We start from the raw sequence: 27,100 nt of genomic DNA on the forward strand, positions 1-27,100 counted from the left end.
ATATCTCCGGAAACATGTAACTCAAAAACGCAATGACTTAAATATATCATATTGGCATGTAATTTTGTAACTACCAATGTAGTTTCTGGATCATGTTTTGGTTTCATTTTGGTATTTTTGGACATAAACATAAATTAACTGTTATTAGAGAGTATATTAGAAGGTTTTGGGGAAACTATTCCTGCTGGTTATTTCACTTAAATCCTTTTTCTTTTCTAAATTTGTAGTATATTCAAAAGTAAATGTAAATTCCCATTTCAGTTCTAAATTCAATCCATTCGTCAATTGCAAATGTACACGTACATTTATGTATATAGTGTTGCCCCGAATGGTTCTTAAAAAAATTTAAGAGAAGAGCAGGCATACAGAAATAAATCCTTTTTAGAGTCCGAAACGCAAGAAGAGGGATATATAGAGGTAAAGAGATACGACATAACTGAAATGGAATTTAAATTTACCGTAGCATAACAAATGCAAGAATAACAGCATAGCGAATCTTGTACAGCGTAATGATTTCGAAAGTGCTAAATAGAATATCTTCTACTTATCGTCCGATACTCGCTTCGTATATTATTTTCTCATGCAATTAGACTGTAGTGCTATTGTAAATTGATATTAAATCTGCATTGCATATTTATTCTTGTATATTCCCTTATTTTTTACTTCCTCGTATACAAAGTATTGTAATCAAAGAAAAGATATTTATTATAAGAGAGACAAAACTTCGAAATCGGGAATTTGACGGATCTTCACTTTTCAGATATGTCTGAGTCCAAAAGACATGTTTTTGTAATTTTGTCTGTCTGTCTGTGAATATGATAACTAAAAAATACTTTGTGTTAAACGCATAAAACTCGGCATATAGACTTTACATAAAATGTGTAGATTTCTATCAATTTTTGAATGAAATCCTTTCTGAAAAAGTCTGTCTGTCCGGCAGTTTGAGTACAATTAAACGCCATAACTACAGAACGTAAAGAGCATGATAGAAGAAATTTAATGCACACGTTTTACAACTATAATGTATCACATTTAGGACCAAATTCATCAAGGTGTGACCGCCTGCCGGTCTGTATTTTTGCTTTCATATAAATGCAATAACTCTAAAACGCAATGATTTAAATAAATTAATTTTGGTATGTGATCCTATGTTTACAATTGAAGTTTTTTTCCTTATTTTGGTTTAAAAAACTTCTCCCAAAAGCATATCCGATTTTCTGACACTTGTGTATTAATATCTTGCCTGCCGCCAAATCTCACAGGTTGGATTCCTTAAAAAAGCGAAATTTTCATCAGGTACTGATATGCCATAACTATTTTTCATCAATGTCGTGCAATTAGTATACAAATAGATTATCTTTACTGCATTACAAACCACACAAGTGCGACTTTGCCCGGATTTTATATTTTTATTGAAGATAAGAAGGATAACATCTTATTAGAGAGTACGCAAGAAAGATTTGGAAAGACCACTCCGTCGTTTTTTACTCAATTTACTGACAAACATTCCCCTTTACAAGTTGCTTTTCAAACCCTCTGTTCTATTGCAAAAATGATATGTTTTTTTATTTCTTATTTACCTTTCTAAGTTTCTATGCGATTTTTCGAAACATGGAGAATCATTTCATTAAAAAAATGGCACTCCAGAGTCAATTTGCAATTGAATTTTCCAAGATTTGCCACGTGTATTAAACTTAGATGATAACACATGACCATTTATAGACTAATATCACTCTTTTTCACTTAAAGCATAATTTCTCTGCGAAGGGTATATCTAAATTTCCTTTGTGTATAATTTTCCGATACAAATTCCTGTAAATATCTAACCTCATTATACTGAAACAAAATCAAATTCCAGTTTTAAGCTAATTCCGTATAAAGCACAAAAAATATTTCTGATGATTTTGTTACTCAGTTTCTATTTAAAACGAAAAAAATTAATTTCTGATAATACGAAAATAATGTTCCATTTTTAAAATAAATAAGCTTCGAACGCATTTCTAAAACCTAAATCTACCCGATCGTTACTTTTCATTTTTCTCTCTTTTTCACTCGGTGCAGAATTGCTGACTTGGAATCTCAGTAGAAAGGTGCTCTCTAAATCTATTTAGCGTCCCTTCTTTCCGAGAAGCTGCCTCCTTAAAATTTCTTCGGTCAGCATTTTCTATGCTTCATGACGTGAGAAATACCTTTCCTCGAAATTTCGTAAATATAGCGTGTGACTTTTTCAGAAAATTCCGCTACAGCTCTCAAATTTTCATGGTCATTGAAACTCTGGATTTTTTTCCCCACATGAATCAGTGTAAGAGTTTTAAAGCAGAGCTCTTTCCCCTAATAAAGTCCGATTGAACATTACATAAAATTAAGGGACTCGAGCTTTCTCAAATAAATTTTTGTGATTAAATATAATGAATCCTCATACAATATAGAGGATACATTCCGTGTTATAAGAAAATCGTATTATACGGGACATGCATTACTTAAAAAATTTAGGCAAGCTAAAGTACATCTTTAAATAGCTGCTGCGCATGTTACATTTTTTTAATTGTAAGCTTCACGATTCGCATATGTTCAGTATCAAAAATTAGATGTGAAAGCTATGGATATCGAATTAACCCTTTCAATACCAATTTTTTCTTTTCCAAAATTAAAATAATTTGGGTCTGTAAGGAATCAAATAAAGTATAAATAGCTATATTCTGCTAAAATGAAAAAAAATTAACTATTTGAATGGGTCATATGTGCCCAGATGTCTTTTCAAATGGGACACATGTGGGGTTAAGGTTATCATGCAAAATACGGTAAAAAGTTGAGTCTCTAGTTTATATAATATTTTAAAACAATTCTATTGCAAGAAAAGTCTTACCAATTACATATCCAACATTATTCATGACATTTCTATGCATGATGCATTTCAAAACAGTTTTTGCTGAATGCAACTTTACTCATGGCACTTGCAGTTTTCGTCTGGATTTCTTTATTACTAAAATGTAAGAATCACATTAATATATGAATGAATTATTACTAAGATGTTAAAAAGTCTTATCTTTAAACATCTTATTACTAAGATGTTAAGATGTTATTACTACATTATTTATTACTAAGATGTTAAAAATCACATTAACATATGAATGAAATCACAGAAAGCCGTTGGGACATGCACTTCATTAAATTCCCGATTTTCTTATCCCTTTGGATGATTTAAAGATATCAGCGAGATATATATGTCCCGATGAGGCCCAAAGGGCTAAGAATCAACTGTTAGAAAATGTCAGCGTAAAAAGTAATTTTTTATATTTTTGTAGATTTTGGTTCAAAATGTTTGTTTACTTTACTCTCATAATAAATCGTTTTCAATCTAGATTATAGGTGATTATCTTATATCAAAGTATATGAGAAAATCAAACCGAAAACACTCTCAAATGTTGTCGTTTTTTTAGATGAGTTAAATTTGCATTATTTTTTTAAAGAATTCTATAAGAATTTTGTGGATGCTAGTCGAAAATACTTGTTTATGTTACTTTCATAAAAAAAATTATTTTTATTTAGATTATAAATGATTATCATGTATCAAAGTATATGCGAAAATCAAAGCGAAAATAATATAAGAATGTTTTTCGATGAGTTAAATTGGTATTATTTTTTAAAGTAACTTTATAAGAAAAATGTTATTGTTCAATAACGCAATTATATCTCAAATTTATATTAACTAACAAACAATCTTTATAAAAAAAACTTTTGATTTTGAAGAAATCGAAAGAAACTAAAATTTTCTCCAGCAAAATATTAGGGGGTCCCAAAAGTTTCTTTCTCATCGCACTATAAATGTCCTTATCTGGCTCTGCTATGCTGGCATGCAGTCTTATCTATTAGCCGTCTATGTCACTTGGTGTAAGGACAATAGGTCTTTAACTGTCGCAAAGCCGGGGCTACATCCCAATAAAGTTATTTTGCCCATTTTGTGCGATTGGAAAGGCGTCATTTTCTACGAGCTCCTTCCTCAAGGTGAAACAATAAATTCTACACAATACTCTCCTCAACTGAATCAATTGAAAGCTGCCATAGAAAAAAAAATACCGGCCTGAATTAAAGAACCGACGAAGCTTTCTTTCTCATCATGACAACGCGAGATCACATATTGCATTAGTAGTAAGAGAGAAGCTTTTATAGTTTGATTGAGATGTTTTACCGAATCCTGCATACTCTCCAGATCGCTCCATCTAATTATGACTTCTTTCTGTCCATAAAATATTCTCTTCGCGATAAACGCTTTAAATCCGTCAGAGAAATAAAAGCGCACCTCGAGGATTATTTCTTGTCCGAAACACAACAATTTTGGAAAGAAGGCATAATGAGGCTTCCTGAGAGATGGAAGAAGGTGATAGATCAAAAGGGCTCTTATATAATAAAATAAATAATATCTTAAACAGTAAATATTGTATATTCTTTTCATATTAGAAATAAGAAAGAAACTTATGGGGCACCCAAATACATATCATCTTCTCAGAACTCTTGATTTTATGAATCTATTGTGTGCATTTATTACTGGGGACAGAACCCAACCTAAAATAGCAAGAAACTTCCACTGGTTTTAGAGTCCGTGACGTCATTCTAAGCCAATCACAACTCTTCTCCCTGCTTGATCCTTTTCCTGCCTCTAAATGTTTGGTGCCTGCTCTGAAAGCTTCTATGACGCCGACGTAACGAAGTTAATGCGATGAAGAAATAATCCAATTCTTGCTGCTAGGTTCCCGAATCTTTCGGAATTAATCGCACGATTGCATTAAAGATATTTTCAGAGCCTTTGATGTGATTTCTTCAGCTTTTAAGAATTCAAAGTAAGACTAGAAAAAAGAAAAAACTATGCAAATCGGGCTGGAAGCTTAAGTGCTTTTTTGACATCGAAAATGACAGGAAAATTTACAAGTTGCTTCAAAATTCCTTCTTTTATGAATCCATCTCGAGTCTATGTTTGATGCTGCAGAACTTCTTGCTGTTGGTAGTTTACTATTTGTTCTGAAACTCCAGACTTAGAATAATTTTATTTTCTTCTAGAAGTTTGTCTAATGGAAGGTACCTAATCTCTTAATGAACCAGGAGCTGCTCCTTTTCCTTAAAACCTAATTGCATTTCTCTACTCTACGCGAAGTTGAGTTAATATTTTGGACATAAAGGGCAACACAGTAAGCTAGTCGCCTTTGTATTATCATAATTAATCAATTATGGGGCATATTTTTTTGAGTATGTAGGCCTGGTGTAGCGACAGAAAAGTATTTATATAGTTTAATTTTTAAGATAACAGCAACAGCACTTAGTCAAGAAAAAAATTCGAATGAAAAATTTAATACATATTTCGCCATTTAAAAAAAAAAAAGTACAATTCCACTTTTTTCGTCTTCATTAGCGTAAAGGAAATTAAATTTTACTACAATTACCTCACGGTTCTTTGAAAATATCACGAAGACTGTGATTTTTTTTTCTTTTGTTGTTACTATCGTTTTTTATTGCGGTAATGCTTTTATGCTAGAGTCCTTTCTGAAAATTCCGAGATATAATTGTATGCGTACTATATTCAAATACTTTACAAGACAGATGATTTAACTGAGTCCTGCCAAATTTGGCTGTTTGTGTTGTTATAGGTATTCTGTAAGAAAGGTTACTGTTAGTAGATTTTTAATTCATTAAAAAATTACCGAAATTTTAACTCTATCAATACGGAAAGGCCTCAAACGCTAGTTCTACGAAGCTGCGGAGTACGTCCGAGTCACTCTGGATTTGACTGCAAATTGCCTCCGTTTCCGTTAAGTGTGAGTGATTGAACATTATCCTCATGATTATATACGGTGAGATTTTGATAGGGATTTCTTTATACTTGTCGATTTAGGTAAGTGAATTTAGGGATCTTTTAAAAGAATGTGTTAGATCGACAAATTTTTATGCCTTCACTCGAAGTGTGGAAACTCGTCGATGTCAGCAATTTTACAGAGCTTCAGATGCAGTAATTAAATAAAAAAGGTGGAATTCGATCAGGAAATAAGAGGACATTTTAGAATTAAGTTAATATGGGCTAAATTAAGATAAAAATTAGGAAATTAATTAGGATTTAATTTAGAATTTATATATATATATATATATATATATTAAGAATATAATGCTGTTTATCTGGAATTAGAATCCACTTTTTGCGATAACATATATATATATATATATATATATATATATATATATATATATATATATATATATATATAAAGTAAGATATTAATGGAATTTATTTCTTGTAACAAACAAAAAACTTCAAAACTTCTTTTCACTTTCTTTTGTCAAAATTTTCTTACAAAGTTTCACTTTTTATAACATTTTGAATCATTTCAAATTATTTAAAATAATATCAAACATTTATTTATTTCTCAAAGGATTAAGAAAAAATATTTAGAAATGAGGTTCAAAAAATAGATTTGCTATTAAAATGTATAAACTCAACTATTGTGTCAGACGGTGTTTATCAAAATGAATGTTTTTTCTCAACTATAGTTTCAGAATTTCTTTGATATTAAAGTTTCTTTGTTTCTTTTCTCTTTCTAAAAGTATGAAAACATTTTTCTCATCTTTAATTGAATTTCTTTTCAGCTCTCCTCCTTTTGTACGATGTTACTAACAAAACGAGTTTTGACAACACTAGGGTAAGTCTATTGTTTATGGCTTTTCTAAACTTGTTTTATTTAGATGGAAATAAAAACGTGTACACAGAACGATTTAAAATTTTGCATCAAACATTTTTTTAATTCTATATAAAAAAAAAAAGAATAATCATCATTTTTGGAAAAGAAATAATTTCAATATTGATCAGTGGAAATATATTATGTTTCAAATTAAAGATAATTTTATCACAAAAAAGAAACAATGTCTGAAAATTTTAGAAAACTTGCAAGAAACTTTTTAAAACATTGGTTGTGATTATTTTTATATACATCTTTTTTTAACGTAGTTTACACATAAGAGATTCCCAATATGTGTGTTGTGAGATTTTTATCCAAGCAAATGAAAATTTAATTGCGTTGAGATTTTTATCCAAGGAAACAAAAAATTAGTTGAGATAATATTTTTATCCAAGGGAATAAAAAATTAATTGCGATGAAATTTTTATCCAAGGAAACTGGAAACTTGTAGCGATGGGAATTTTATACAAGGGAACAAAAAATTAGTTGTGATAAAAATTGTATCCAAATGAACAAAAAAATTAATTCGATGAGATTTTTATCCAAGGGAACTGGAAATTGGATCGATGGGATTTTTATCCAAGAGAACTGGAAATTGGATCGATGGGATTTTTATCCAAGGGAACAAAAAATTAGTTGCGATGAAATTTTTATCGCTAGAAACAAAAAAATGGTTGCAATTATCTTTAGACACCCTTACTTTCATAATGTAGTATACAGTTAAGAGATTTCCAAATTGAGACCCGCTGGTGAGTCGTAGCATGAACTTGAATGTAATATGTACTTTCCCACATTTTGCGAAAATGTGCTGACGGCTTATTAATCTTGAGCAAACCAAATAGTAGCAATGCTATAAAAAAAATAAGGCAATGCACAAACAAGCGACTCATGTGGTATGACAAGAAATGAAAAGAAACCAAAAACCTTTCGAGCGAACTGATGAGGTATGTATCCCATCCTATCTAATCATAAGCTCCCTTTCACCCTGAACATTTAATTTTATTTTCAAATACACTGGTTTCGAAGCGTTTCATAAATTCTTTCAAGAACTGACAGTTTTCACTAAAAATGATATGTTTGAAAATCAGAACAATTTCAACAAATTTTTACATTTCCTTCCAAACAAACTCCTAAAACATTTTAAGTTCTTCTTATTATTATTTCAGTTGCGCAAAAGATGTTCTAGAATAAAAGAAAGAACAATTTGAACCATCCCCTGGAGGAACAAACTCGCAGCCTCAAAATAGTGGCCAATCCATCTTTCTTTCTACAAGCGACAAAAGCCTTGCGAAAGTTGCAGATATTAGTTAATACATTTTGCTCGGAAAGATACCTTGACAGCTCCCTTTTCAGGGCTGATAAGATCCACGGACGTTTCGAAGCGACGTGCAGATCTAAAGTTTTATTCTAAGGTAGAAAAAGGGGTTGGAAGAGGGGAAGGGCTGAGGAAGATCGAGGAAAATTTTGAAGATGTGTGAAAGGTGTGAAGAGCTCTTTATCTTGTCTTTAGAATCCTGAAAGTTTTGACGATGCTTTCAATTCATTTTTGAGGGCTACAAAATTTTACAAACTCTCTCTTTCTCTTCTGTCTTTTAGATTGATTAAAATACATGTATTCGGAGGCACGAAATTTCCTATTTTTTTTCTTTGCAAATTAAATGACGTTACAAAATTCATAATTGTCTTAAATTGTAAAGCTTTCGTCCGTTTTCCGCTCACACTCAAAATATATAGCTTTGCAAAAATTAATATAATGATATAAGAGAAAATTTGGAATTTATTTTTTTAACTTTCTGTGGCTCAACCACCCAAAACTGTAAAAGGCCCGTGAAAGTTACTAAATACATTGATATAATGAAACATTCCCAGGATTCGTTTGCATGAAAAGTTAACATAACCCTTCGAACTCAGAAAAGTAATTCGATGCATAATTATTCACCTAATACAAGGGCTTCTTTTTTGTTCCGAAAAAATAGATATATATATAATTGTTTGAAGTTGAATTTCCCTGAAAAAATGAATCTACATCTTTTTACCATTCTACAGGTATTTTTAACAATGAAAAATGAAAACTAAATTAATAAAACATCAAAACGATGCACCGTCTTGAATGGTGAGTGAGAGGCACCATCCGAGTGAGAAGGGTTATGAACGCTAATTTTTCCCACGCACTCATAACGTGCTCGTGCAGGCTAAATTTTAATTTCCTTTGAGCCAAATAAATTGTAATATAATATGATTAAATAATTTTTTTAAAAAAATTCCTTAAAAATAGAAACAATTTATGAGTTAAAACTTGACATCATTGAATAGATAATTTTTGAACTTTTAGATAATGTAAAAACCGCTTTTCTGATATAATTTCTTATGCCAAATTTCGCCAAATGTCAAAATTTCGCTTTATTTTTAATTAATGAAAATTTCAAAAAAAATCAGCTTATGGTGCCTATTTCTACTCTCCAAAGTAAGCATGTGCCAAATTTGGCAGATCTAGGTGAAACAATCTGGCATATAGAGTGCCAACACACTAACACACATCTTCATCTTTATTACAAGTAAAGATTATAGCTCATTGAAATTTTATTAATTTTTCTTAAAACAGTTTGGGGCTGAAATTGTTTGTATATTAGCAATGTTAGAAGGAAACTAGCTAATTTAGCTTCCTTAATCTAACATTCTTAGTTAGCTTCCTAGCTAAGAAAGCTAGATAGAAAAGCTAAAAAATATAACATCCTACTTTGCGTTTACCTTTCTGCCAAACTTTGATTCAATGCACATGATAAAATCACGCATATATAAGGAGAATCATTTTTTATGGCTTAGCCGAGCATCAAATGATATGGCTCGTAAAATTAATTATCTTTGCCGGTTTGTCTTCTCTCTCTCTCTCTTTCTCTCTCTCAGGGTGTATTTTTTCAATCATTTCATTTTAATATTCGGAAGTACGAAAGATTTTCTTTTCTTTCCATATTTTCGAATATGTGTTATTCTCGTATTGAGTTATTCCTCGAATGTGGAAGAAAAATTATTCATAATGCACTTTTACCTCCCGACTCAGTATCTCAGCCGAGAACACACATTCTCAAAATATTGCACAATCCATCCTTTTTCATGCTACCACTTGGATATTAGATGATACATTTTCCTCGAAATAATATCTCGAGAGTTTCCTTGGCAAGGCTGATAAGAATTTCGGATGTTTTATTATTCGCGAGCTGGCGAAATTTTGCAGTTTGTGGTAAAAGAGAGTTTTTAAAAATGACGATGAGAAGTTTTGTAAAAAATGTTTTTTTTTATCCTGTATATTTAATTATGAAAGTTTTAATTTTTTTTCTCTGGATTTTTTTATCACAATTGATTTTGTAACTTAGTTCTCAAAATATGTGTATTTTTTTATATGAAATGCATTTTTTAAAAACTTTTATGTGAATCATTCATGTGTGTTTAACAGCTGAAAGCAAGGTAAAATAATTCAGCATTTCGAATATTTTAAAATAATAATTAATTAATATTGCTTATGCGATTTTAATACACTTTTATTTAACTTGATTAGTGTCATATTGATGAAAATTAAATTTTCTAGTCATTTTTGTACTTACTTCCAGATTTACTTCAGTTTTGAAATTTCATATACCTTTTTGTTTTTGATGACAATTTATTATTGTTGTACTTTCAGAAATTAACTATTATTTAATCGGTAACGTCTAACAAATGTAAAAAAAGATTAAACCTCAAAACTCCATGAATTATTAATAAGTACAATAGGAAGCAATTAAAATTTAAAAAATCTGTTATATTAATAAAAGTTTGGTTTTTTTTGGAAATAGTTTTTATTTAATTATTGTGCATTTCATTCTGAAAAATGAACGTCTCGTTTCTATAATAAATTCATTGACATAAATTGCAAAATCAAAAAACTCAGATAATGCCCATAAATAACTGAGAAGTTCAGCTGTAATTTTTTTAATGAAGAAAATGCTCTACTTTTTCTTCTCAGCCATTATGCATTTATTTAGTTACCATGACTTTCAGGTAGTGAAATCACTCTAATTTTTCATATAAGAGGAAATATTATACAAAGGCAGATTCTTTTATGAATTCCATAACATTTAACTTTTCCATAAACACTCAGTTTCACTTTATATTACCATTTATCACATATCCCCCGAATAGCCTGGTTGGTAGGGCGTTGGATTAGCATCCCTTGGATTGCGAGTTCGAACCTCGCCGGCCGAAGACTCTCCGTGTGTGTATGGTTGCTGGCGCACGTATAAATGTCGAGAGTAATACCACTGGGGGTACTGGTTCAGAGGTGATCGTTCTCTGATTCAGGTCTAAATTAGGATCTGTGAATGAGTGAATGAAAATGCATGAATGAAGTCTGTCACGTAAAAAGGGTTGTGACGTGTGTGTAGCTAAGTCGTACTCTCGGCCCTAGATGGCGCTACTGAAAAAACAAGAGACGCTCATTCGGCTTTCAATTGTCATAAGTCACAACACATTTATCACATATTCGTTTTTAAAAATGGATAATTATAGTTGGAACATTTGTGTATCGAATTGGAAGATTCCTGGGAAAAATCGATGCATAGGATTTCGATTTATAGAAGGTTCAGTATTCAGAAATATTTATTCCATTATTTTCTTAGAAAGGCCAACTATGCATCATCAATTTTTTCCAGAATTAACGGACACTTAATTTAACTAAATTAACAAAAAAAAATTATTTTTAAAAAGTTTGAAAATAGCAAACATTTTTCAAAGATGTTGAAATTGTATCTGATAAAATTTAATGCTACGTTCTTGTTGCATCTTCGTCTTTTTTTTACAACTAAATTCTTTCTTTAAATGAAAAAGACTAAGGCTTAAAAACTTTATATACATATAAGAGATTTAAAGTTAAACTGAATTTAAAATAAAGTATCACTTCAAGCTAGGTTTTAGTTTAGCTTACTAACATCCCGTTTTAAAGGAACACTAGGGCTATTTTGGGACGGACTTCATAATTTTGAACTGCGGTCAGATGGCGAGGACGACATCTGACCTGGCATTCCTCTCTCCAAACTTCCGTAGTCCCCGAAGGAATTGGTGAGCACTGGGCCCGCTTACATGACGGTTTTTCGGAGGAATCAGGTTTCAAACCCGAAGCCCTCCGGTTCTGAACCCGAGATCTTATCACCAGGCCACCGTGGCACGTCACGTTAGGTTACGAATTTTTAGAACAAACGTGAACATGTGACTCGTCAACAAGTATTTATTAGTTTGAATGAAAAATATTCAGTCTTTCGTGTGTTTCTATTTCAGTTTTAGTAAGTATCAGTAAAATACGGTTTCTATATTAATTTTATATTTCTTTATTTAACAAAATAAATTAATATTTTTTACCACAATATGTACACAGTTCTTTCATTCAGAGAATTTCGTTCCATACATAGAAATTTCTTTCGATATGTCTTCAATAATTATCCATTGAAAATGCAAGATTGCTGAATAAAGTTCGTTAAATAGAGATATTCGATACATAGAAGCTTGATATACAAAGGAATTCCTATGTATAAAAATTTGTATTATTATTTTGTGGACTTAAACACGAAATATTCATTCACAATAAATTGCCTAACGTCTGTGCCATTTCTTATGATAAAGAAAAAACTATTTCGTGACATAGCTTTCTGCGACAATATGTTAGTTATACTAAACCAATTTGAAGAAGATAGAAAATTTCCAGCAAAGTATAAAACTGTGTTTTAAAACTAAGTTACTGCATGAAAGAATATGTCTTTCAAGTTCATTGATCATGATGACGAATATGAGTTCTTTGCAGAAACGTGACCTCTAAGTCTATTTCAATCCCGCATATTAAAAACACCTCAATTCACCTTGACATTAGTAAGGCCTCTCAAAATGACATCAATAACTGAAATATTTTCATATAAAACGACTATTATCATAACTGCGTAAAGTTTGAATAGTATCTCATTGAGTGTCGTTTATCAAAAATGAAATTGAATTTGACTATTATCTATTTTGTACTATCATTCTATTATCTATCCAATTATGCAAGAATCTCTGATTATCCATAACTTCCAGAGTGATAAAATTCTATTATTATCTTTCTCATTTTTTTTTCAGAAAAGGTACATTATTTAGAGATGAATCATATACGAAATATAATAACAGAATACTTTAAACATGTGAAACACTATTTATTTGCACTAAAAAAGAAATCATGTGAGCAGTTTGATGTAATAAATCGAGTCGACGACTGTAATGAATTGGAGTTCGAGTACCTAACAAATTCTCAATCTAGAACTCAATTTATCTATACATTCACTGGCATATAGATAGCTTGAAATACTATAAAAAATCATTTTAATCATTCAGATAATTGTGTGTTATTCGATTAGAATTCTGCTGTCCAAAACTGGCTCTATTGGATATATTTAAATCAAATAATTATTCTTTGGGCAATATTTTATCTTAAACAAGAGACATCTTAGCACTCCTTTAAATTTATAGAATAATGCTAATAGCTATTCTTTTCGATGTGGCAATTTAGTGGAACTTAAAAGAAGTGCAGTCGAATTTCACTTAACAAGAACCTCACATAACACATAAAATAAATGAAAACCAGCGGTAGTAATCTCCCTAAAACATTTTCTCATACACTCTAATACACCTGACATGCCAGAGAAAACCTTACATGGCATTGGCGTACAATAGTTCCGAAATATTAACCTTTGGCGAGAATTTACATTTTTACTGAATCTGCCATGACATCCTTGGCGAGTTATTTGGCATTTTATCCCTGGCATGTGGTTGATAGTACCCAAAAATCGAATTTCTGTTTTAGATACTTTTTTCTCCAACGGATTGAAACAAAAATTTGATACAAAACTGCACTTGTAATCGCATAAACCCCATACAAAATTTAATATATTTTAAGTCATTGTGTTTTTTTAATTATTGCGTTTACATGTTTCTGAAAGTACAAATTGACAGAAAGTCAGCCCTTCATTGAATTTGGCTCAAACTTTGATAGGTGTTTAAACTATAGGTATTAAATCTGTGTACCAAATTTTATCTATCCAGCTTCCATCGTTCTGTATTCATCGTGTTTAGTTTATATTTGAACTGGACAGACGGACTTCCTCTAAATAGATTTTGCTCTCATTTTTTTAGAAATCTACAAATTTGGTAGTTTGTATTTGGTAAAGACGATATACCAAATTTCAACCGTCTAGGTCAAAGCATTTTAAAGTCTTCTTTGTCACAGACAGACAGATGGGCATTTTCCAAAAATGTGGTTTTCGGAGTCGGAGAGTCCTAAAATGTGGAGATTCGTGAAAATCTAAAGTTCGATTTTTTTTTTTTTAACGATTATTATAATTGTTGTATACTATGTATATGAAAAAGAAAAAAAAATGCTTCAGTTAGTGAAAAATGTTTTAGATAACAAATGGCGAATAGATACCATGACATCATATGCTGAATAAGTTTTGTATCAATCTGTGTTGAGCGCTTCTTTATAGAGAACCCTTATATTTATTTACATTGAAGAAATTTTGACCGACTAGTATTATCGAACACTAATCTGAGGGGGGTTACGCATATGCCTATGGAACTTTAATCGATGAGGCTGGTTGAAGAACATAGCTAGAACTGCTAAAGAGCTTACAGAGTTACAGTCTGTGTCTTATCAAAACACTGGGGAAGACTGGAAAGGAAGAATTAATAGATTCAACAGAGCAACAATCTTCCAGTGAAGTAAGGTTGATCCTCCGTTATTGAGGGCATCAACCTGTTGTTGATGTTGAAAGCTTGGGAAATCGATGCTCAGAAAGCATCATCCTTATAAGGCATTACCTGTGAGCATTACAAATTCATTTAGCAATAATGCTGGGTCTTATTTTCGCCAATTTTTGAAGTGTAACTAAAACCAAATACATTTAGACAATTTTCTTGTATAAAAAAAGAGACCGTGGTGGCCTGGTGGCAAGGTCTCGTCTGCGAAACTAGTGGGTTTGAGGTTCAAGACCCAATTCCACCGAAGAACCGTCGTGTAAGTGGGACTGGTGCAAGTTAAATCCGTCGGGGCTAAACGTCCTCCCATTAGTGTGGTGTAGAAGTTTGGAGAGGGGGTGCCAGTTCAAATGCCGTCCTCGCCATCTGACCGCGGTTCAAAATTACGAGATCCGTCCCAAAATAGCTCTAGTGTTGCTTTTAAATGGGACGTTAATATAACTAAACCAAACTAAAAGAAAACTTTATAAAAACACGCCCTATAAATAATAAATTGCATTATTACAAATTTGTTTGAGTATTTTTTTTCGGAATGGATCGTTTTGTCTTATTTCACATGAATTATTATGGGAAAAAATGCTTCATTTAACGAGTGTTTCGCCTTACGATTAAAATTCGAGAATGAATTATGTGCATTTAGTGAGTTTCCAGTGTATTTAAGCTATTACTTTTTTAAGTAACATTTTGCAAATTCTGTGGGAAAAAGCAAACAAGTTTCATTTCTTTAAACATCTCATCTCCCTAGTTTGCCGAACAGGAAGTTGCTCACAGTTCTCACTTGGTAATGAATAGGCTAATCAGAATCAAGCATAAGCATTTTTTGGATGAACCCCGCCCTCAATACCGATGTTCTCCATAATGTAGGTTCTTTACATTATAGTAGGTTCTATATATTCTAGTCTCATTTGCAGTTCTCATTTCACTCCTGGTATTTTTTCAAAAAGTACTCCATTTTTTTATTACCTTCCTAAAAATTACAGATTTTTTTGCTATTAGATTCGAATAATTTTTTTTTTCTTTTTTCATATATTAAATGTATTTTTCTTGCGTCTAGATTTTTTTATAAACAAGTACAAGGTGAAAAATCATGTTATATGAAAAAAATTTTGAATAAGTTTTTAAAATAAGACTTCCAACTCCCATCATATATTTGGCGTAGTATCATCGGAAATGGTTTTGTGCCAATGATATCCATCAAACCAAACCTTGTCTTAAATGCGAATTGTAAAATTAAAAATGAGATGGCATACTTATTTAACATAGAATATCATATGCCTAACTTTTGTTCTGCATAACAAACTCCAAAAGTTGTAATAGATTCGCTTGGTAAAAATTTAAGTGTTAAAACAATTCTTTAAAAAATTATCTTTTCAAATATCACTGAAATTCCTTCCATTTCATTCTCTTCATGTAGATCTCCTTCTCCAGCTATTGTGCTAATATGCTAACTTCAAGTTGTAATCTAATAATGAAAGGCTGCTCGGAAATTGGCCAAGCAATAAGGCTTGACTTGAGATTGGGAAAGACCCTATCTCAAGTTACAATTCAGAAGAATAAGTGTGTATTAGATGTATAATTTTGCTTCAGCCGTTTCTTCCAAAGTTTGCAGTTTTATTCTTAAAAAGTGATTACCTATTCATAAGTCAAAATACTGAATGTCGCTAGCTGTAGTTATTTCCCATCCTCAAAGTAATCTTTGGACACTCAGAAAAACAATGCATCTTTTGAGGCAATCCATGAATTGACCCATTTTTGGACTTCTAATAAGAGCTGAAATGTTGTTCAGCCATGCCGTGTGCCATCGATCGAAACAAATAGTAGTCGGACGGAGTAACGTCTGGAGATACAGCAGGTGGAGCAAGATCTTCAGTTTTATCTTTTCCACGTATGGCTTACCGGTTTTGAGACATATGACCACACATTGTCATGCTGGAGACTAACTTTGTTATGTCTATCTTGGTACCGCCGTCGCTCTCCAAAATCCGGTATTCGTACAAAACCTTGGCACTGACATCGCTCTCCCTTGTTTCATCAAAACCAGGCTCAAACACATCAATTGCCTTCGATACCGATATCTTGTAAGGGTTTCACTCAGTTTTAATAGTTTATTATAATACCCCAAAGAGATGGTCCCACCAAATGCAGAGCATAAACTTAGCATCGTGAACATTTAGTCTGAAGCTTTGAAACCCGTCACAATATGTTTTCTCACTTGTGTGAAATGAATGGTGTGGTATGAAAATTAAGGCAAAGTGGCTACAGCGCGTTCAAATGAGGGGAAAGCCAAAAGTATAAAAAACAATTTTATTAATAAAACCTCAAAAATCCAGCATTATAAAAAACAAGAATGCTCTAGGAACCTGGCGCTACGGAGTGCCATGAAAATATTGGTGTGAGCTTTTATAATAGCAATAAGGTGGTGTTGCCACAAGCTTAACCAGTGTGTTGAAACAATAAAACAGACAACCACCGTACGGCAGCCACATACTAAAAGCAGACTCACCTGAAGTACTTGAGAACATTCGATGCTGCTCGGCAGCAGTTTTCTTCGAATGAAAGAAACCAAACCAAAATTCCCTAAAATGATTAAAATTTGGCTCGTAGACTGCCATCTTCGATCGAGAATAAATTTATGATTTAAACACAAATTCACTAATGTGGTGCTGTCATTTTGTTGACAGATGTCCAAGCTTACTGTGTAACATTGTTGATCTGCTTGTTTCGACCAGTACTTACTGTCATAGATATCTATCAAAAAATGACGGAAGCAAAGTGGCACACCTTATATATTGTCACGAAGATGTACAGAACTACGCCGTTAGTTTAAACAAACAATTAGATTTATTAGAACGAAGCAACTCACAACAGTACGAGACTGTGAACTTACCCTTCACTGACGGGACTCAGCTTTTATAAACATATAGAATGTTCGAGAACAATTCAATTTGGATATTTAAGGAATATCTAGAATCTTCCATATTTTAAGCAATAAATTACACTTTAAATAAAAGACTTCCAGTCTTTGGATAAAACGCAGTGGCTAGGATTCGAGCAACTGCACAACCAATCTTAAACGAGATGCTTTGCCAACTGAGCCACGGCATTTGCTGATTATTCTGGTTTCTGTGGCAATATTCTATCTTTTGATTATATGAAGGCTTTTTCTGATTTCATTCAAAACAGACGAAAATGGTGGCCACTTTCCCATAAAATTCTTCCCAACTTATTCCTGTGCTGTAGCTAAGTGAGAGGTTCTCGAAGATCAATTTGATCAACAGATATTGAAAGTTTTCTTTTTTATTAGGAATTCCTGGGCTCAAATATTCTAAAGTTTGGTAGAATTAAAATCACCACCGCTATCAAAATAGTTTGGTGACAAAATCAATGAAATAATGGCATTGTAAGTTGTGATTCACGAAACGAAAGCGCCATTATTATACCACAGCCATTAGATAATCAAAAATCATTTCTTAGAACCATAATTAATGCTTAACCAATTATTTCATTCATTATGAATTTCTAAATTAAATTTAAATCCTGTAATTTAAATGGAAAGTTGTTTTCTAAGCAACTTTTACTACGTGTACTATATTATTATAATGAGAATTGGGGGGGGGGAGAAATGGTGTAACTCATTTCATCCCTCAAGCCAGCTAGTAATAAGATTTCTCAGTCAATCGCACTGAATTAATAAAGGGTTGCAATTGGAAATTATGATTTCGTAACATTTAATTAAAATAACGTAATATCGAGAGCAGAGCTATTTTACGTTCGAAATTTCAACCTAATCAATACTGTCAACATCATTAATATAATCAAGTAACTCCTTTAAAGTTATTACTGCTTTCAGTTTCTGAGAAAATATGTGGATTGGCGTTATTTTTATGAAATTCTTTGTCCTTATTACTTCTGATTCAAATAAATTATTTTATTCTTGAATTATTTCGGTGCCTTTTAAAAGCAATATGTCACGAAATATGTATTAAATACATTTTTCTATATAGTGGATAGATTGAGGGCTGATATTCTTTCAACGACGATAGATTCTTTATTTTTAAATAACCAAAAGAATAATAATATAATATAGATACTTATAGAAATTGGACAAATTCATTTGAAAGAAGTTCATAAATTTTTCATATAAAAAAATGTATAACATTTTCATTTGCAAGTGATGGCGCATGTTAATTTACCTGGGAAACGAAGGATAATTCTATACTGGTTTGTGATGACTTCTACAACTTCTATTAACTTAACTGATACCCTCTTCAGTTTATTTGGAATTATTTACAAACCAGTTAACAAAAATCCCTAATTTTCTTTTACTTGATAACGGCTAATTTAAATAAATAAACTTTAATTGAAAAATTACAAAGTTTAATTCATTACGATGGAAATATCATCGCATATTTTCCTACTTCCCTTAGTTTCATTTGTAAGGATTCAAATGATTGCTGATAAACAATAAAAAAGAGAATTTCTCGCATATTCTCCAGTAAAAGTGAATTTGTGTTTTAGAAGCGTTTTCCATTTGAAACTCAAATTTTACACAGAACTACATTTGCAGTCTCAAAATCTCATAAATAAATTTGATATATTTAAGATATTGCATTTTTTTTAGCTATCATCATACCAGATTTGTAGATTTCTAACAAATTTCGTGCAAAATCTTTTCAGAAGTGTTTGTCCTGCTTTCCGAATATAAGTTAACAATATAATTATAAAACGAAGAGAGCAAGATGGGTGAAATTCGATACATATTTACCATCTATAGTGTCAACGCCTATCAAATTTTGAGTGAATCCATCTAGGTATTAAACGTCTGTAGGTCCGTACTTTCAAAAAAATGAAAACACGATTACTCAAAACGTAATACATCAAATTTAGTATGTGATTTTTGTGATTACTAGTGTAATTTTGTGTCTAATTTTTGTTTCAATCGAATACCGTGTTTAAAATTCAAATTCGTTTTTTGGATACTATTAACCGCTTGCCAAGGATTAATCGCTAAAAATCTCGTCAAGGATCACACCCTAGATTCAGTAAAAATGATGAATTTACGCAAAAGTGTTAATATTTCGTAAGTATTGCACGAGAATGCCATGCAAGCCGTTCTCTGATGTAACACATTTAATATTGAGTATGCGAGAAAGTTTTAGGGAGACCACTCTATTTGATTAATTATAATCCTCTTCCTTATGCCGGGTTTACACGTATGCGCAGAAGGGGACTGATTTGTGTTTGCCACAATTTCATAACATAAATTTAGGCATTCCTTGCTTGGCAATAAATAAATTGCCGTTTTGGCGTCTTTGAATTTTTCTATTTTACTGCGTATTGTATTAAAATGATGGATATTTACACACAGAAACATGGCAAAATAAAAATAAAAAAGTCAATATACCTAACTTCAGAACACTATAGAAAAAAATGGCAAATAAAATTGAAAAAACACAGCCTCGCATCAGAAAGAACAAAGAGAAAAAAATGTCGAAATGAATCTATGATAAGTTATTAATTTTTTTTACGCCAAAAAAATTACCAAATTCTACAAACGCATGCGTAGTAAGAAAAAATACAATACAGCGGTATGTTGTTGTCCAGATGCGATAATTACTTGCCATAGACCGAACAACATTTTTCACCTTTCTACGCATGCGCTGCCTACTGGCAGTCTTATAACTGAGTCCATACGAGTGTTAATCCAGCATTATACCAAAATCAAACACAAAACGCTCCTGAAAGTGTAGGAGAGAATCAAGGAAGAACACTCCCAGTTGTTTTTGTATTTGTGATACTAGAAACAATTTCGACAGAACAGCGCCAAAGATGAGGATCATCACATTGAGTCGGTCCTGCTAAGACCGGGAAAAGCACTGCCACGACTAGAGGAAGTTGACCGATCCGCCAACTGCATTTACTCAGCCGCTGTTCTTCAAAGGTTATCGTATCTATTTTCTATCACTGGCAATAATCAATTGGGAACCTATTTGCTCCATGGTTCAGGACCTAGCAGAACAAACAGCCTGCTCACTCCGAGTGCAAACAGCTGCCGAGCGACTGAATTTAGGGTAAATATTGACTAGACGAACGACATTTCGCTGCCGACTTTGATGTCACGTTTTCAAACGGAGATGACATTGAAATGATTAAAAAGAATGATCAAGATTAGCAACGTTTAATTGGGGCATGATTTCAGTTCAGAAAGGCAGCAGAGATTCCTGCACCATTATTGTGGAATTTCTGAATTTCTTCTTTGGTTAAAACCTATACACGTGCTGTAGAGACTAAATTGTAATCAAAAATGAAGAGCTGATGGATGAATATGATAGCTTTTTACAACTTTGAATAAGAAAATGCGAGCATAATACGGTCTTATCTTGAAGTATTCGTTCAGGAAAAACGTTGATTTGTCTAATATTTATTGTAAGTATTGAGAAAGTATTGTAATCGTTAAAAAATTCGAATTCGAACGTTTTCCGAATTGATTATACTTTTAGATCTCTCTGTGTTTGAAAAATATATTTTTCAAAAATATCTGTCTGTGACAAGGATAACTCAAAAATATTTTGAGCTAGACTGATAAAATTTGGTATAGGGTGGTCTTTACATAAAATTTGTAGATTTCTATTGTGGCAATATGTGATGAGCGTTGATAGAACCTGGGACCTTGTGGTTCACAGTCCAGTAACATGACCATGTTACAAAAGCAATTGCTCGGGTTGCGTAGTTGTTAACTGGCTTATAAGCTATTCACTATACTATCAAATTTTGAGCGAAATCTATCTACTGGATAGAGAAAGTCTGTTTGTCCGGCTGTTGGAATAGGAGTCAACACAATAACTAGAAAACAAAGAGGTCTAGATGGATAAAATTCGGTATACAGATTTAAAGTCTGTGTTGTAGACATCAAATTTTGAATTACATTCAATAAAGGTTGAATTTTTATTTTTCTACAGTTCCAAAAACATGCAAACACGATCATTCAAAAACGCAATCACTTAAATATATCAAATTTGTTATGCAATTTTGTGACTGCACTAATAGTTCCATGTCAAATTTTGGTTTCAAACCGTTTAGAAAAAACGCTTCTAAAACACAAATTCAACTTCATTAGATTATGCGAGAAAGTTTCGGAAAGATCATTTCTGCTGGTTTAATTTCATGAATGTTGCAGCACTCAAAAACTTTAATATAATTTCAGATTTAATAAAATTCTGATATTTCATGAATAAAATTTCATAATAGGTATTACTTCATACTGTTTTAAGTACTCGTTAAAGATTTTTATCAAAAAAATCAACATTCAGACAACGTTCGAAAAGAGAATGGGGCAGTGTGTTCATTTTAAACCGGGATACCTTTATAATTCGAATATTTATAACACATCCTCAGAAAATCGGTGTCGATGGAAATGTCCGGCGGGGACAGGTTTATTTTGAGATCAACAGTTTAGTTATATTAATGTCCCGTTTTAAAGCAACAATAGGGTTATTTTGAGCCGCAGTCAAGAACGAGGTCGATATCTGAGCTGGCATCCCTTTCCCTAATTTTCTCACCAAAACAGTGGGCGCACGTTTGGCCCCGATAGATTTAGCGTGCACCAGACCCGACGACGGTTCGTCGGTTTCAATTCCTTTTCAACCCTTCAATTCCGAAGCCGAGACGTTACCACCCTTGAGATCAATAAATTGATTAACAATTGATTCTTCCTCAAAATGTTTCCCATTATTGAAACCAAGATTTTTCAAAATTTGATTCAAATAATTACACTCGAATGATATATTTATTCGCAAACGCAATACCAGATAAATAATAAAGCTATATTATATAAAACAGATATGTGACTACGTTTGGAATGAATTTTTGAAAAACGCTCTAAAATAGTAATATTTTTTGAATTTTTGCATTAAAAAATCGAAAAAACATCTAGGTAACCAAAATAAATTAGTTGAATGACAAAAGCTTTTTCAAAAATGGAAAATAGAGTTTTTAAGGGGTATAGAACAAAAACTTTTAGTTTAGGGGTTTATCAAACAATTTGCATAACATTTTGAAAATAACTTACGAAACATATTACCTACTTCCTAAACTAAAAAGTAACCTGAATTTCAATCAACTCTTTAAATGCTGGGGTTCCATTGATAAATAATCTGAAATTTTCAATTTTTTCGCATTGTCAAGCATTAAATCAATTATAGAATGTTTCTAAACGAATAGATTATTTAGTATATAGCTCAGAAAATGCAGAAGACGTTGAAAAATACTTACATCCATTTGAACAAAAAATATACATTAGATTTTGATTTATAAGGTTTTTCATAAAAATATTCTGTCAAAGATTTGAGTTTTGGAAAATAGCTTTTAAAGAATTAAAATGGCATTAAAAAGTACATAAATGCTAATATAAAAATCAGAATAAATACCAAAAAAATGGATTTAGAAACAAATGGTTTTATATAGAACACTGTTCAAACATTAGGAATATTAGATAAAATGAATCATATTTTCGTAAAAAAAATCGGCTTTTCAGCATTATAACTTAACTTGAAACTTTTTGAATTTTAAGAAGTAAGATTTACTGAAATTCAGCTATGTCTGAATCATAATCACTTTCAATTTATACAGAAAATATTGACATCTACTACAAAATTTTCACTCTACTGTTTGCTTGAGCGAATGAAGGATACATTGTTTTTTTTTTTCCACTTACATAATCAATATGCTCCAAATACATTCTAACAATCCTACACATTATAAGAATCATCGATTTCTTGAAACGAATGACAAAAATAGAATGTCTGATGTCTGTGACGAAGCACTCCATTCCTTCAGACACCCAACTAATTATTCACAAGAGGCCCAGAAGTTGTACCGGATTAAAGAGTGTTGCCATTCTGAAAAATTATGGGTGTGAAAATATCTGAAACATATGATTAGAGAAAGGTTAATGGACGCGAGTTACGTGACACAATGTAATTTGTATTCCTCACAAAAAAGAATGGAAAGAGCTCGGCGGGTGAGACAAAATGGCAGGATTTGAGAAGGGATGGATTAATGGCACTTCTTTGCGCTTTTAGAGATGAAATGTTTCATTTGATTTGTGTCTTCGTTTACGGACCGAAATGTGTTATGTGATTAAAAATCCATGGACCAGCAATGCTTATTTTCATTACTAATGAGGTCTTACCCACTTGAAAAATGGAAAAGCACTTCTGACAAGTTGTTTTCGGTTGTGATGACATAAAATCCTGTAAGTCTGATCCGGGAATTCATTTTTTTTCTGCTATCTGGTTACAATTCCAATTATTTTGAATTTGGGTGTTTAATTAAAGCATTATAAAACTTCTGAAAGTACCAAATTACAAATAGAATAACATAAAATACAAATGAAATAAAAGCTTTGACTCTCAGCTGCTCTTCCCTATGTCTTGCTACCACTTGTTGAAGTCTGTTTAACAGGTGAGGAACAAAATTATATTTCTATCTAAATATTTCGAGGTTCCTTACTACTATTTTATATCTTTCGTAAAAGTGATTTGTATAGACAGACAAATGTGTCTACAAATTCTAGAGTCAGTGAACTCAGATGGTATATGAATACGTTCATTCGCTATGTTAGATGCAAGCAGTAACGCATGGACTTTCTTGCTTATCGTCCTCAAATACAATATCGCAATATACCACCATTTTTTTCTGCGTTACTTTAAAGCAGCCGTTTATGTTACGGTCTCTTAGAGTAGGTCATTGACGCTGGGGAAGATATCAATAATACACTCAATATCTTTGAAAAACTAAAATTTAGTGACGCTGAAACGAATCCGGAACAAAATATATTTCAGTGTGTCTCAGATTCAGATTAAACATCTTCAAATTTCTTGCGGAAAAAAAATTAACTACGCAGCTGTCGATTCAAACAAAGCCTGCAACAATTTTTTTTTCACATTTTTTGATTCTAAAATACTGCATTACGCATCACAAGCTGTGTTAAAAATGCGTCAAATAATATTTTCATATTAATGTTATTTATGAGTTTTTTATTCATATAATTTGATATTTGCCACTGTGTTTTATAAGAATTATCTCTACTAAGAATCCTTCATCTTACCAAGTTGTGTGAACACTTTATAAATTACTTTCCGTATGATACATTTTTGAGCTTCATTCTTAAAAAGCGATTATCTACTTTTAACTCAAAGTGCTGAATGCTATTAGCTATTGCTTTTTCCCATCGTTTTGACAATTTTTGGACATCGATTCGAAAAAACAATGCGTCTTTTGAGACAATCCACGAATCATCCCATTTTCAGATTTCTTCAACAAGATTTGTAATGCTGATCACCCAGGCCTTGTGCCATCGATCGAAACAAATGGTAGTCGAAAGGAGTAATGTCTGGAGATACAGCTGGTCGGTAAACCTTTCATTTTCGAGATTCAAGTATGTCTTGACCTGTCTTTAAGTTAACGCATTATTTTTGGAAGTTATTATGGAAAAATGCTTTCGGTTAACTAAATACTAATTAGAATTCTAATTAGAGTTTCAAGAAAAATCGCGTTGAAGTACACATTTTGAGGTTTTAAGGTTTAAATGTGCTAAGTTCCGTAGCCTTTGGTGTGGTCTGTAAAGCTCCAACACACGCATATTCATCTTTACTAGTAGTAAAGATAAATAAAAAGCTGTCACTTAACTCATCCAAATAAAAAATTAATTTATAAACTGCCACGATCTCCCAACAGCTCATGTCTACATCCTTACCCACACTGATAAGTCTTAATGAAACGAGTGAAAAAGTAATTCATTCTGTCTTGAACTCATCCATCTTTATTAAATGGGGTAAATCTGATAAGAGCTTTCATTGTTTTCTTTATTGGGCAACGTGCTTTTTCACTCATTCGAAGCCCTCTTTAAAGACTCATTTGGTTATCTTTTAATGAGCTATTTTAGTGAATGTGTGATTAAAAAAAGCGTTTTATAAAACCTTTGTTTTATTTATGTGCATTGTAGCGAAATTAATTCTCGAACTGTTAAAGTGAAAATAAGGAGTCAAGCATTTGCTACATGCAACAAAGTTTTTACTTCTATTTAAAATGAACAGTAATTTCGTTCAATATTAACTAAACGTTGGGGATGATTATTATTTGGAAATGCTATTACTAAAATTACCAACTTATCGTGAGAAAAAAATAAATTTTGCGTGCGTGCGTGTGTGTGCGTGCATGCGTTCGTGCGTGTGCGTGTGTGTGCTTGCGTGCGCGTGTGTGTGAGTATGTGTGTGTGTAAATATATTTAAACATAAAACTTTAGAGATTTTAAAACTTCTATTTATTTTACCACGGGAGACATAATTTAAGTCTACAACATCATAATACGTCAGTCTACAACGCGACACAAGAGCAGAAGAGACAAAATTTAGCCTTCAGTGGTTTAGCTATGAGATTTTGATAGGAATTTCTTTGACACATGTCGATCTAAGGAAAAGAATTTTAGATATGTTTAAAAGAATGCTGTAAGCATTAAAGAATTTTATCCCTTTACTCGGAGTGAAGTGAGCAGTTTTATAGAGCGTACAGAATAAATTAAATAAAAAAGGGGAATAGGATCAAGAAATAAGTGGTCATTTTAGAATGAAATTAATATGGGCTAAATTCAAGTAAAACTTAGGATTTCAATCAGAATTTAAAAATATCATTACATACACACACACGTGTGCGTGTGTGCGTGCGTGTGTGTGTGTGTGTGTGTGTGTGTGTGTGTGTGTGTGTGTGTGTGTGTGTGTGTGTGTGTGTGTGTGTGTGTGTGTGTGTGCGTGTGTCAGCGTGTGTCACTTTCTTTTGTTTCATCGATTCTTAGAAAATATTTTTAAAAATCTTCTTTTTATTCAAACACAAAAAACATTTCTTTTGCATTCTTACAATCTGAATTTTTCGTTTCTGCCATTCTCGTATTCCTCACTCAAGATTACATTGCTAAACACAAATTAATAAATCAATTTTTCTTGACTATGTTTATTGCAGTGGGCAAGTGAAACCTTTGATAGATGTCGTCCCATATTTTATTCCCGCGTTTCCTGATTGAACAATATCTTGATTATCAAATACCATTAGATGTTTTAAAATCTACCTTAAGTATTTTAACCATTCATTGAAGTATATGCAAATAAAAATCATCGTGCAAAACATCTTACTGGTAAGTAATCGATTATTCAACTAAAGCACTCCGGAACAAACTGGTGAAAGTAGATGTCGAAAGGATGATGATAGACAGCATTAATAAATCAATATACATATGATAATTTTTTTTTAATTTTGGAGAAAAATTTGTAAATGAAAAAATTAATATTTTGCTTGAATAAGTATAATTCATTTAAGCAATATTTGTTTAAAGGGAAGAAAATTAACTTGCAATTTTTAATCAAATTTTTTTAAAAAAAATTTGATTTAATAATGATAATGATGAGTTAAAGAAACTTTCTACATAAATTTATGTATTTCTGTCATTAGAGAAATAATTTCGTTCAAGTTTACAGTTTCATTTCCAATAAATACTTAACTATCGATTATCCCAAAATCTGAATCGA

General features: G+C 31.8%; 1 protein-coding gene across 5 annotated transcripts in view; it reads left to right on the forward strand.

The window, feature by feature from the left end:
- The window catches only part of LOC129975255 (ras-related protein Rab-37-like), a 356,952-nt gene that overhangs the window by 296,564 nt on the left and 33,288 nt on the right, over window positions 1-27,100 (forward strand). For all 5 annotated transcript variants that reach the window (XM_056088302.1, XM_056088299.1, XM_056088303.1 and 2 more), the window contains one exon: window positions 6,631-6,683. In XM_056088302.1, the coding sequence (XP_055944277.1) occupies window positions 6,631-6,683 (53 nt within the window). The remainder of the gene's footprint in view (window positions 1-6,630; window positions 6,684-27,100) is intronic.

The sequence above is a fragment of the Argiope bruennichi genome, chromosome 7 (genome assembly GCF_947563725.1).
Source record: "Argiope bruennichi chromosome 7, qqArgBrue1.1, whole genome shotgun sequence".
NCBI classification, from domain to species: Eukaryota; Metazoa; Arthropoda; class Arachnida; order Araneae; family Araneidae; genus Argiope; species Argiope bruennichi.